This window comes from Homalodisca vitripennis, chromosome 2 (assembly GCF_021130785.1).
Source record: "Homalodisca vitripennis isolate AUS2020 chromosome 2, UT_GWSS_2.1, whole genome shotgun sequence".
In the NCBI taxonomy this organism is placed as follows: domain Eukaryota; kingdom Metazoa; phylum Arthropoda; class Insecta; order Hemiptera; family Cicadellidae; genus Homalodisca; species Homalodisca vitripennis.
The window spans coordinates 127,265,479-127,280,138 of record NC_060208.1 but is presented as its reverse complement, the minus strand read 5'-3'; the positions used below and the strand labels follow the sequence as shown (position 1 = coordinate 127,280,138).

Sequence of the window (14,660 nt, the reverse complement as noted above, 5' to 3'; positions counted from 1 at the left end):
CAAAATTAATGGTAAACTCTAGAGTTCGCTCACAAGCCAGTGCAGAATGGTATCAAATTTAAATTGTTAATACCCTTATGTCTAAAATTGTTAAAAATAACAAATAATAAACAAAGTTATGACATTTCAACTCGTTTGAATGAATTTTGTTGTTGTAAAAGTGAAACAAATACATTTTACAAATGTTTGTTAAGTTCATTTGCCTTACTAACCTCACTGTTTTCATGACATGCTCAAACTGCTCTCATCGACGGTCTGACAATGTGCTAACCTGTTGTAAAATCGTGAAGTGGCAAGTTGGATAGAATTCTATGGAACTCTTTGAATTTCTTGCTTAATTCAGTGTTTCAAATTGTTTATGCACTGTGGTTTTGATTTATACACATTGTCTTTAATGTGGTCTGCACACAAAGTAATCTAATGGTGATAGATCAGGTGACCTTGCAGACTACTTGATAATTCCTATTCTACCCATCCAGCGATTGGGAAAGATATTGTCTACATGCGGACATCCTGATTGTAGTATGACAACCAGACTACATCGAAGTTATTTGTTGTTAACTGAGCAGCTGGAATAATCTGTTGTAATATTTCCAGGTGGGTCCAACAAATTGACCTTATACAAACAATACCCAGAAAAAATGTTAAAATTTTATGGATACTGTGTATATTACCCTCTCTCATCCAGTGAGGGTTAACATCAGATCAAAACTGACAGTTGTGCCAGTTTACATTCCTGTTTAGCATAAATGACACTTCATCTATGAAAACAATGTTATTTAATGCTACTGGATTATTATCAATATTCCTAATCATTAATAGCAAAATAGGATTCAGATATGGAAGTCATCCTCCGAAAGCACTAAGTGGATTTGATAATTATTAAATTTATTGTGCAAAGCTTTACATACTGATATATGGAAAATATTTTAAATTTTTGAAACAGAACGAGTTGAGACACTGAGATTCTCTACAACACATATCAAAACATCCATTGACATTTCATCGCTTGTAGATGACATTGGTCTTCTAGCTCTGGTAAAATACTTGATTTTGCTTGTCTCCTTAAAACATTTTAAGGGGTTTTTACTTCTAATATTTGAATAGGACTGTGATTTGGAAAAGTGTCAATGAATGTTTCTCACCACACCATAATATCTAATCTGACCTCCATAACCACGTGCCAATAAAATTGTTATATGTTCATGTTCACTAAGCTCCATACTGTGAATAACAACTTCTTAACATTGCGAACACAATCAACAGACTAATACACTTTCCCTTTAATAAAAGAATGGCCTACTGGAGACCTCATTTGTTGAGGTAGGTCAAATTTTAGAGGTAAAATTATGTGTAACTTGACGGGGGTTTACATTCAAAACTTTTAAGTTGGGATCCAAATTTGGTATTTGGGGGACAGGACAATCTTGTGATACTAACAGAAAATTTCAGTTTTGTTCCCTACACATGTATACTGAGTTTAGTTTTTCTAGGCGAGATTGTTACAAAATTAATATGGAGTATCCATATTTTTTATTAACCTTGTATACCTTTTTTGCAATGATCCAAGATAAAATTACCAAGTATAACATTGACTTTTTGATATAAATAATTATTTCATACTCTGTTGAGGTAAAAAATCTCATACCTTAGCAGGACTTCGGCTGAAGCAGTAGCTAAGGGACCCGGTGGGCGAGGGAGGGAAGGCGTTAGGCTCTGAGGAGGTGAGGGGACGGATAAAAACACTGTGCATGTCAGAGACTCTCCTGCGAGGTGACATGGGGACAGATCTCGTTACCGGCAGTGGGGACAGAGTCAGGTTGCCATTCTGCAAACACCACAAATCAGCTTATTAGGTTAATAGAATGTAAACATCCACTGGTAACTAAAAATTATGGTTAAAACAAAGGAGACTAAATTTGAAACACAGCACTGTAAATACATGATTACTTTTAGTAGCCCCAATAGAAAAATAAAATTAAGATTCAAGTCTGTACAAAATAACACGTTTTTGCATATTCTCACAAACAGAATGGCACATTGATGATGGTAGAGTGTGTGATGGTAACCTTGGACGAGTGCCAGCAGTTTGATGATAGGCATGTGGTTTTGTTATTTACTTTTACTTGTAATTATGGTGTTTGCTCTTTATTCCTCTATTCTTTGTCTAATAGTGGTTTTGTGTATGAAAATGATAATAAACACAAAAAATAAAGCATAATTGAATGAGACACTCATTAGTTTTACATACAGTAATTTTGAAGATGATTACCGAATACACAGTGATGTTGATGACCAATAGATTTTTTTTTGAACTGGTGAAACAGTGACTATAAGTGCATCTGAAGAAAAATTCGAGCTACAAGATGACACAAAACTGAATGGACATAGGTGAACTTCAAAAACCTCAAATACCACTTGATTGTTCCCTGAATATCTCAGCAAATTAGCCATACATATGTCAAGTCCTTTTCATGCTCTTACTTATAGGCAGATATAGCCTAAGTATTATGTACAAAAATTATTTCCAGCAAGTCAAATTTTACTATTAGGCTATTAAAATTAATACATTTAACTGCTATTTTTTTACAATGCATTTTATTTATACATTCTTACATGTGATAATTATGTATAGTCAATGAAATGTATATTTAAATGATCACTTTGACTCATAAGCAACACAGTCTCTAGTATTGGAAGGTACAGCAGAGTAAGATTGTGCAAGACCTGGTAGTGAATGTGTTAATTTATATTGTTTTTATTAGACAAATCTCTGTGAAGTACATTGCAGAATTTTCCTCAAAGGTTGTGTAGAGAAGAGGTTGGATGGAGCAATTTACATCTGGGTATGTAAGCCCAGTACTCCACAGGACACTTACATTTAATATGTTGCATAATATATATATATATATAAAATTAATATTCCTAAGCCTAGAGAACCAAGTTCATCTCATGCATAATTAATTAGGTATCCAAAAACTGAGACCTTATATACAAACAAAATATGTATGTACAAATCTCATACAATTTTGCTGAAGTATGAAAAGAGACAAAATTGATATAACTAAACAAACCTGAGCATTTCCATTAGCGAACTTCCTCACGAAATTCTGCATTTTTTGTACATAAACTGAATTGTAGAATTTTATTATATCACATCTGTTTTCTGTTTCCTGGACTGGGACTCCAGATGGTTTGGTTTCTGTTCCTAAAAAAAATAAACATATTACTAAAAATTATTCTTAACCCTATAAAAACGAAGGCAGTATTTATAATTTGTTCTTGGAGCTCATATTTCTAACTCCACTAGCCGCCACAATTTTGTCGGAAACGCGGATCAAGTTTTGCCGTAATGTTATCTCAGCTTGTATGTCCAGCTATAATAGCTAAGATATACTACATCCATATCTCGTAAGGCCAGCTCCACTGGCCACTAAACATAGCAGTTATTTTCTAATACTCTCTTTGTTTTATAATGAATGGTGAGTGCTGAAACCTATCAAGCAGCTTTATTTTAAAGTCATTTTTAAGTAAATCAGTAAATTTTATATCAGCATACAATTCTACTCTAAACATTGACTGTGCAAATAAGACAACTGATGCCTATAGTGGGCCTATACACTAAAGTGATAAAAGGGATAGAAACAAAGAAAATTGTATTAACTATTCTTGACTACACATAGGTATATTTTTAAAAGTTTTATTCCATAAAAAAATGTAAAGACTGAGAAAAATGTGAAATAGTTCATGTCTGAGTATAACATAAGTATACAGGCTTACTTTATAACATTTTATTTACATATCTTAGTTAACAATATACATGTCATAGTTAAATGTCCCAAATGTATGGTTTTTTTTCTTGTGTTAGAAAATGTAGGTTATCTTTATATTAGAAAGATTCATTAAAAATAAATTTAAAACTACTATGCAAATAACGCAGCGGATATTTAAAAATAATTCTGATCTGGGGAGGCAATCAACAAATATGGCTGCCAAGCTGTCAATGAAAGTATGCGGCCATCTGTTCTGGCCATATGAGTTACGAGGACAAACTAAGGCAAAACAAACACGAGCTGTCTGCAACATGGGTGTGGCCAGTGCTGCTGGCCTTTCGAGCGCAATGGTTAAGTTCCTTATAAATGTATGTATTCTTCAATAATTCAAGATAATTTAGTTGATAAATCATTCAAATTACATCAATAAATGGATGGTACAAAAAAATGCATGATATATCATATAGCGAAGCAGGAACCGTTCTGTAAGGACGAACGCTATCCCAGGAATGTTACAAACCTACGGTGGTCCTTTCTCTTTGATACACTCAATAGGGGATTCTCTCACTATTGCTGATGGGATTTTTTTATATAACTTCAGAAAAGGGAACATAAAAGAAGATAATTAACAAGAGAAAAAGAGAATGAGAGACAAAGGGGTTTTCCTAAACAGACACTAGTGTTACTGGAAACTGTCATATGCTTCTAATATTTTGTCTGAAACTGTTAGATGGTCTCTATAAAATAAAGTCCTTGTTAATATATCTGTTTTGGAGATCTATATTGAAAATAATTACAAACTTATGAATTTAGCAGTCGGGATAAACAATGTCTGCACTGTTCGATATCAGAGATTGGATCTGTGTTATGAGGTAGTGCAGGTTCAAATCCTTGTATTGCATTCTTTTCTCTTTATTTTATTTTATAAGATCCTGGCACAGGCCAGTGAACTATGAGGATGGGTAAATAATTCTTAAAAAGAGATTGACCTTTCCTTAAAAAATAAAAATTTTTTAAAACCACATCACAAAATGAAACATCTCAAAATAAATTAGGATGAACATGGGTAAAAGATATTACTGTGTTTTATAGCTATCAATAAAAAGGTTATTCTTACTCATTTTAATAATACCATAATTTAACTTCACATCGTGTCAGGTAATAATTTCTAAATCATTGTTCTTTTGCAAAGTGATCCTGTATAAAAAAATCTGATTACATAAACTGTTACAAGTTAGTTATCAACAAAATACTGACGTTTGTGACGGGAGGCAAGCAGCACACTGCGGTAGACATGGCTGGCCGACTGTGGCTGGAGACGGTAGCACTTCATTACTTCTGTGAACGGCTTATCCAGGCCCTCGATCTGCAATCATAAAGGCCATGTCATTTTACAGCTGAACAAATGTAACAAAATACTTGCCATTGGCTATAACTATTTATGGTGAGACAATTTAAATTTGATCTGTCAATTATTACACATGACCTACTTAAGTACAGTAACAGTACAAAAGCTAATGTTACTCATCAATTAGATTGAAATAATCTTTCTGTTTGAATTATACATGTGTAAACCAACAAAACATAAAAGAAAAAACAAAAAGCACACAGTTGGTATTTGCAGTTTTATAAAAAACACAAGTATAAGTACAAATATGCTCAACTATAACTAATTCTACAGTTTAACTTGGCCAATCTACATTAATTTTGAGAATACCGCGATTGGTTCCATATTTAACAAGGAAGTATGCCAAATCACACGTCGTGTAACAGGCTTCGCTGAGGTTTTTGCAAAATTTCATTAATCTAATGTTATATTAAGTCATGTGTTTTCATTCTTGAGATATTGTGCACATAGACAGACAGACATGCAATTTTCCCCACCCCTTGAATTATAGATTTCGTTAATGACCAGCCAATTAATTGGAAAATGGCTAATTTTCTTCAGTTTTAGAGTAAACTAACATTTAAACTTATTTTATAATAACTGAGACTAAAACTCAAAATAAATCAATGTGTATGCACAACAATTGTTTATTCATACAGATGATAGTAACAATCATTACTGCAGGAAACGTAATATACATGTATTAACAATCCAATCAGTAAATTAAATCAGCTCATCATTACTGTTTAACAAGATTACACAAATACATTTTTATTTGAAAAACGCAAATCATCATTTTAGACAGTACTGACTTGCTTCAAAAACATTCATTTGCACATAGGAGGCATTTGTTGCAAAGCAGCATATAAGTGACACTGTTAAAATTGTGGTACAATACAAATTCTAGTGCCCAATAGCAATGGGATCATGATTAGTTTTACACTTTTTAAAATTTTTCTTTTTATTATTAATTGACTTATATACTATCAATTGGTGTAAATTAATAACTATTTCCTAGTACATGGGTTGCTAAATTAAACTTGATTTTTGTTATTTTAATGTTTTAAAATTTGTTTTACTGTATTAATATAAGTAAATAATGCTTTGGATGTATATGGATGTGCAAATATATCATATTTAACAATCGCTTTTGTTTGACATTTTGGGGAAAAACATGAATAAGAATACCATTATAGTTCAAAGGAATTTGCACATATTCAGGGAGATGAATAAATTTTTAAAATTACAAGTCATATCCACGACTTCTGCTTTCAAATAATAGGAATAATAGCTTATTAAATGAGCTTTCAGAATATATTCAATTTACATAAAAATAGATGTATTTATGTTTATACAGAATCGTATTGTACAACTACACAAAGTATGGTGAATAGATAAAATAAAAATTTGCGATTCCAGGCATTAAAATTTTCTCCCGCCGCTCAGCCTTTATGACATTATGTCATTGCTGTGCATCATGTCGACCCAAACACCGCCTTCTCGAGGGGTAATTGTTGCAAACCCACTATTTCCTTCTCCAAAAGGTGTCTTATCAGGTATTGTAAAATTCAACTAATATTCTGGTGTACTAAAAACACCTGGTTGGATATCTTAGTCTTATCACACTGTCAAACAGATGATAATATTCACTAAACCAAATTCTAAGACTGTTTTTTTAGTGAACTCTGTACATTTTAGCCCTGTGCAATCTAACAAACGTCTTTTCAAAATGCTATTTTTACCTAAGAATAAGAGTTGGCCAACTTCGTTCAGAGACCCATTTTGGTGACTGAATAAAACTTAAACACAAATACACAGTTTGTATCATGGCCACTACTGCTTTGCCACTTATAGCTCATTTATTGCTCATAAAGTGGCCAATGGTCGACACGATCGGTTGGCTGACTGTCCAATAGATTGTTACGTGTTTGGGGACTTACCACAACACAGGGGTAGAACTAACCAAAATAACTTCCACTACACTAGTGGAGGCAACCGGCATCAGATGAACACATGTTGACCTTCATTCATAGTTTCAAGGACCATGTTACGTAAAGTATGCTGTTTTGAGAAAATCAGGGTCTCATTCAAGGAGGAAACAAATTATTATTTATTTCATAAGTTCTTGGAAACAGAGATTTTCTCGGTTCTAAAGGAAATTCCCAACTTATTCCTGTTTTTTTCCAGACCGTTAAATACCCAATCGATGGCTACCCTGTCTATGGAGTTTTCTTTATGTCTATTTTCTATTACTATTTTAATCAACTCTTTGAAACCAATTAATGTAATCAATGTTTATTACTTATTTTCTGATGGCCTTATTTATTCACACAAAAATGAAATCACGCTATTATCACAACTGACAGCTAGACGTTTATCAAGATAACTATACTGATATTACTTGGCTAAATGACAACCTGGGAATGCAAAACAAATAAGTACAAGAAAGGCAGTAGAAGACTGGTTCAAGTCACAACCTATCTGCGATATTGTGGTCACAAGCTATAAAATATCAGCACGTGACATGAAGTAAGGGTGTAATTGTTCAAGGTTAACCCCACTAAATTTTTTAAATCAACATGAGACAAATTGGCACAGCATCAAGAACGGTTCTTGGGCATTTTATAGATAAAATCACACCACATTATGTCGCAATCAGGTACTGTTCAAGGTTACGCACTGTGTAAACAAACCACGAACATGACTGTCCATACACTGTCAGTCTCAATTTAATTTTTCCGGAGCCACGGTCAGAAAATACTATGGAATTGATAAAGTACAAATTAAAACATTGTTTAGAATTAATTTTTCCTATTATAAGTGCTTTGAATAAAAAATGTCTTGAGATTTTTTGGTTTTACCAATAGATTCTCAGCTTATTCCCATGTGTTAGATTTAATTTCTGACTTTTTCCTGGTCGGTTGGCCATCTAATTGTGTTCAACTAAGGTGTAAAATTAATCTCTAAAGCACATAGTAACATGTTCAAACTTGAAAGCAATTTTAGCCATGAGGCTTCATGAATTAAACAACCGGTTCTAGTCTTTTCCACCTGCTCTAACCTTATTTTTAGTGATTCCATTTTATTGTTACTTTGTCAGTTTTTAATCAAACTTCTTGTTTACACACATTTATTCCTTTGGTCAGATTTATCAGTCATTGTCCCATACAACTAATTTTATTCAACTGAATCCATTATTTTATTTTTATTCTAGTTACGCCAAGAAAAACTGTTTGTTGATAACCCTTATTACTGATTGATTGTCAGACATCTTCTAATTATAATATTATTATATATGGTCATCATTTAATTAGTATATATTTTTAAGATGTCTTAGTACATCTTAGAAACTACTAAAACTAGTTTGAACGAAATTTTAAATATTGATTAACACATATATTCAGAAAGATCTTTTCACAACAAATCCATTATAATCTATATGATTGTTGTATTTATCAGCCACACCCTCCAGAGCAATCTGCAGCAGGAAAGAGCGGAACAGCATGTTGCTCTCTTCACATGTTATTTACTTCACTCCGATACACTTACTAAAAGATGATAAATTATTAAATTTATTACAAAAGTTTTGAATAAGTCTGATAGAAGATTTCAAAAAGCTTAACTTGCTAAATTAAAAGTAAGACTTATACAAATACACCAATTTGACAAACAACACTTTTACGGAAAACTAAAGCATTTAGTGGAATTAGTAGCGATAGTTTTAATTTACATTCTACTACATTACACTCATGGTTTGAAAAACTATCACTTAATCTAGAAACTTAAAAAAACCAAAAAGAAAATTGTCTTAGAAAATGAAATTCTATTCAAGTTCTGAGACAAAACTCTAGAAGGTGCATTAATTATAATTATGTACCTAATATACTGAACTTCGATTAAATTTTCCTGATTTATATGAATTACTTACTTTGCACATGACATAGACAGCGCACATTAGGATCTGGTCAAGATGTCGGTCTAACATGAGTTCTGAGTGTTCTAAAATAGAGTGCTCAAAGCATGTCCATATCTTCCGTCTAAGCTCTGTCTCCTTCAACTCCAGATGATTGCACAGCTCCTGCATTCGCACTGACGCAACATGATAGAACTGTAAACACAACTTAAGGTGAGTATTCACACAACACACTGCAATATACTTGCAGATAAAGATTATCAGAACAGATTACACAGGTAATATCACAAGGTGGCCACTCATAACCTTTCTTTTCAAATTCTTTTCTGATTCTCTAAGGTATTTTCAGACTATACAAGAAGGTAAATACTTATGTAAGTGTTATAAATATAAAAAATGAATGCTTTCATTTACATAAAAACAAAAGATGATAAGTTTAATTCTTCTCCAAATCACAACAATTTCTGTGGAATGTTTATCCTTCTTTGCCAGAAATACAGTATGGAAGGCACCACCGAAACTGCACTAATGGCCAGGGGGACTTCTGATCAATACTTTCCCTACCTCAGGTCAGGTCACAACCCAGATAGTTTAACTTTTCCAACCTCAAATCACGTACCAGATAATCCAATGTGATTTTGGTGGGCCCCAAATTCAAGCTCAGATCACGTGAGCACTTGTAAGGTTAACTTTAACTTTGGTACTACTAGTAACAATTTATGATAACCTTAATCTAAACTTACTGATATCGTATAATAAAGCCCCCACTAGGTACGGTTTCATATATAATATGATCCAGGGTGGTTTCAGGATGACCTAGGAACAGTAGCCATTTGGACTCCAGATAGAAGAGGTAAATTGCTTGTTGAAAGGAATTGGAAGGGGATCGTTTGAGTGAGATATGCGGACTTCACTTTGGTGAGCTGCTACTTCACTCCTAATGAGAGTATCCTAGACTTCCGGACAAAGATTGACAATTTGGAGGGCACCCTAACATTTGATGGAAATGTGGTCGCCTTAGGTAATGGTATATCATAGAGGAAGATACATTATTGAGATACCAGAACAGAACTTGCTGTGATCATCAAGGGGAGTGTATACACTTTTTGCAGGCCAGGGTATACACAGATAACACTGGACATTACTTTTTTTGCAACGGAGGTATATGCACGTAATATTGTAGGCTGCAAAGTAAGTGAGGACTATACTAGTAGCGATCACCAGTATATCACTTTCAGCTTATGGTTCGGCCGAAACAATAATTTATTGCGGCCTTCTGTAAGCTCATCCATCACCCGCTGGTTGGGGCGTGAGAAAAATGAATGAAGAAGTGCTTTTGGAGACTCGAGACAGGTAAGAATGAGGTACTGGACGGGACAGGCACAACCGAAGACCTAGTGGAAGCAACCATGGCCTTATTACTGATGCCATGAAGGAAAAAAGCCACGTACTAGTGGACAGATGAGATTGCAGGTCTACGGAGACTATCTGCTTCGGCGTAGGGTCCTGATCAGAGTGAGGAGAGCAAGTGATGTAGCTCACTTGGAATAAAGACGTGCAAGAAGACAACTTAATTTTCCAATAACTCAGTGCTTCAGATTGAAAGTTTAGAAATTACATTAACTTAGACACCTGGGGTCTGGGATACAGGATCGAAATGCAAAAGATTTTATCTCTGTCGCTGGATACTGAAAGGATGCAGTACGTCATTGACACTCTTTTTCCAACTCATCCTATGAGAGATTTGGAGGTGCATGTGGTGCCGGTTGCCGGTGCTGAAGGTGACTGTGGATTGTACATACGTTGCTTGTTTTCGGGTGTTTTCCCAAAAATCTGGACAAGACAGTACGCTTTACCATCAGCGTACAGGTCTCTCTGTATGCTTGATGTTGCAAGTAAACTGCTGGAGAAACATCTCCAACCACGTATGACGAAGGTGATTCGGGAGGCAGGCGACCTCTCCGCACGGCAGTATGGCTACAGGCAAGCGATGTCAACCATTGGTGCCACCAAAGAAGTGGAAAGTACATTTTAGGTGGCACAGCAAAGGAACCACAACTCCAGGGACATATTACAGTTGGCCACTCTGTAAATAAGAAATGCTTTTAATTCTGCAAGATGGACTGACATGCTGGAGGCCTTAGAGAAACATTTCAGAATCCGGGAGTTTCTGCTCAGGATAGTGCAAAAATACCTGACAGATCAACATCTGGTCTTCATGACATCAATTGACGAATGTAGGAGAGAGATCACAAGCTGGGCTGTTCAGAGTGCCATCTTGGATCCTGACTTTTGGAACGTTTGCTATGATAGAATTTTGCGTTTGCAGATGTCTCCGGAGGCTTTCCTGGTGGGGTATGCAGATGACATTGCTGCAGTCATTGTTGCTCGTAGCACAAAAGATGCACAGTTGGTGCTGAACATGATAAAGCGATGCATGAGCTGATGGCTCCGAGAACACTAGCGATTGAAAATATGTATAAAGCCTGCAGTGAAGTACCTTGGTGTGTAACTGGATACCAAGCTCTCTTCTTGGGAGCATATCTGGTACTTATCAGAAAACACTACCAAGGTAACAGCAGTGTTGAGCAGACTAATGGTGAATATCTGGGGCCCGTCCAAAGGGCGAAGGCCTCTTGAAGTCGATTACTGACTCCAACCTACTCTATGGATGTGATGTTTGGGCCGAAACTATTTAAGGAAAGGAAAATATTGAAAGAGAATAGCTTCTGTTCAGAGAAAAGCTGCTCTGAGGAAGTATGTTTTTGACAGCGAGGAAGAGCTCAGAGTCGAGGAAGCAGAGCTAGTTGCTAAAGTTTTATGAGCTAGCAGAGATGGAAAGTTTGTTGGGATACTGCATCTCACAGAAGTTGGACAAAAACGTTGATTGGTAACATCACAGAGTGGATTAAGAGACATCATGACGAGGTGGGCTTCTTCCTCACTCAGTTCTTGTCTCGGGTTACGGTTATTTTGGATCAATTCTGCACAGGATGGGAAATCAGGAGTTCCCAACTTACGTTTTTGGAGATTCATCTCGGGACGATAAGGAACATGCCTTATGTAGATACAGACAATTGATAAGAGATAGGAGAGAGCTGATGCAACTGCAGGAAGTTTATATCACTGGAGTTATGCTCAGAGGACAGAAATGCTGGCAAAATATGTGGAGAAAACCCTAAGGGCAAAAAAGGTGACTCTGGACAGTGAACAACTATTCTAGGAAAATCAGGAAACCAGATGAGAGCTTGAATAAGGCTCAAACAAAAGGCCAAGCTCAAAGTATTTGGAACACCATTTCCAGGCTGGACCCAGAAGAGGAAGGGGTGTTTTTTTAGTAGTTATGCCTTCAAGAAAACACCTGTTGGAGAGCCCCACACTTGTTCGCTTGGTTACGGTAAGGCCAAGCGTTTGTTTAGTCATGCGTTTTTACACCCCCTCTGGGCGCAAACAAGATGAGCAATTTGCGGGTTGTTGCAGGAGTCAATACAAAGTCGACTCCTGACAGCAATTTCTCAGTTATGTTTATAACTGAAATCTTAATGGCCAAGAGCGCTTTCCAGTTCTTGCAAACAACTGTGTGACACAGGCTGCATCAGCGCTTGCGAGAGTTCTTGCATCCGTGTTGATCCAAGAACTAGTGATTTTCCAAGAACTGTAAACTAGTGATTTTCTCCTGTCAGACATAAATCTTGTGCAACTTCTTGTCATTGCAAACCCAGCTAATTCAGTCGAGGTTTGGATGTGACTGTGATATCAAACATAACATAACATTTCTTTGTTTAAGCTATGTAATCTACTGACAAATCAGAATGTGTGTGTGAGAAGCAATCGTTCATAGACCAAACCGAGGCCTCGGCCACAATACAAGCGGTGAACAGCGACTTAGTTTGCATTGTGCATATGAAGAAGTGAGCAGCAGGGCGATACCACACTGTACCGCTGATCAGTGACTAATCCTATACATAACATTTTTCTTCTGGCTCTCAGCCCTCAATTCATTCTGTCATTACTGTACATCATATCGGACCCAAACAACAACTCACAATACAATACGTTTAAGTTTTATGTATTTTGTTTATAATATACTTATTATAAAATACTGATTTAAAGTTCTGAGGACCGATATAATCTGAAACTTAGCAATAGAAACTCAGAGGTTCATTTTTATTTCTTAGCTGTTACTGCCATGGAAAGCCTTAGAAAAGCAAAATAATTGCTTAACTCCACATTACCTTTCGGAAGAAGAGGCCAAGAGAGCCGGTGCGACGAGGCCTGTTGGGTTTGCTCTGTTTCTCCTTTAGCAAAGCTGGATTAATGATGACGCTGGACATTTTTCTTGGCTCTAGCTCCTCACCAGTACTTGACACTAATGGTACAAACACTCAGTTCAAACAGTGCCCAACCATACATTGTACAATATACAGGGTGTACATAAAGTCCTGCACGGGTATAATATTTTCTGAACGATAACAGATAAATAAACCAGATTTGGTACATCAATACTACACCTAAAAATCTACTTTTTGAAGGAACTATCAGTTTTCTGTAATATCATGGGGACGTCCCGCAAGGAGTCAGAAGGAAATCTTAAATAGGAGCATAGGTCAATATGGACATCATTTTAAAGGGCTTATCTAGCAGAGTGTAATGCCGCAAACCGCACTCAAAAAGATTGATCCAGTAAAAAATGGCGGCTGTTCAAAGATTTTACTTGGTTACATTTTATTAGTAGCCATAACCCCAGTAAAGCAAAACTGCAACCAAACGAATACTGCAGCTAACTACTACATTATGCTTGTCAGTTGTACAGAAGTGAATTATGACATTAGTTATCCTCAAGGGTTACAAATTTGGTCCTAATATATTGATAACGGGGAAAACCTGATAACAGTAACAATTAGAAATCTCTTATCTTTGGGTCGCAGTTAGGACTTTCCTATTAGCCAGTCTATTCATAGTAGGCTATTCTAGTTTTCTTGTTTTAGTAGTGCTGTCCATCCATTTTATCAGTGCGCTTTAGTACAAAAGAGTTTGTCGTATTGCTTGTAGTTCTTCAACTACACTATGTCGCTTGACGAACGTGAACGTATAGACGATCACACGAGGAAGCATGCCATTTATTTAATGACTACTTTCACGAGAGGCAGCCAATTTCTAGAACAACTGTAGGGAGAACTGTTCAACACTTTATGAAAACAGGAAGTGTTTTCCGATCGTCATAGGTCGCTGAGATTTCTAATTGTTACTGTTATCAGGTTTTCCCCGTTATCAATATATTAGGACCAAATTTGTAACCCTTGAGGATAACTAATGTCATAATTCACTTCTGTACAACTGACAAGCATAATGTAGTAGTTAGCTGCAGTATTCGTTTGGTTGCAGTTTTGCTTTACTGGGGTTATGGCTACTAATAACATGTAACCAAGTAAAATCTTTGAACAGCCGCCATTTTTTACTGGATCAATCTTTTTGAGTGCGGTTTTTGCGGCATTACACTCTGCTAGATAAGCCCTTTAAAATGATGTCCATATTGACCTATGCTCCTATTTAAGATTTCCTTCTGACTCCTTGCGGGACGTCCCCA

At 35.8% G+C, this 14,660-nt stretch overlaps 1 protein-coding gene across 2 annotated transcripts in view; it reads right to left on the bottom strand.

The window, feature by feature from the left end:
• Positions 1-1,625: 1,625 nt before the first annotated feature.
• LOC124354702 (retinoblastoma-like protein 1) overlaps positions 1,626-14,660 on the bottom strand; it is a 43,634-nt gene continuing 30,599 nt past the window's right edge. For both annotated transcript variants that reach the window (XM_046805352.1, XM_046805353.1), the window contains 5 exons: positions 13,309-13,442; positions 9,089-9,268; positions 5,031-5,139; positions 3,075-3,208; positions 1,626-1,828 (listed from right to left, as the gene is read on the bottom strand). In XM_046805352.1, coding sequence (XP_046661308.1) covers positions 1,643-1,828; positions 3,075-3,208; positions 5,031-5,139; positions 9,089-9,268; positions 13,309-13,442 — 743 coding nt within the window. In that variant the 3' untranslated portion in view covers positions 1,626-1,642. The remainder of the gene's footprint in view (positions 1,829-3,074; positions 3,209-5,030; positions 5,140-9,088; positions 9,269-13,308; positions 13,443-14,660) is intronic.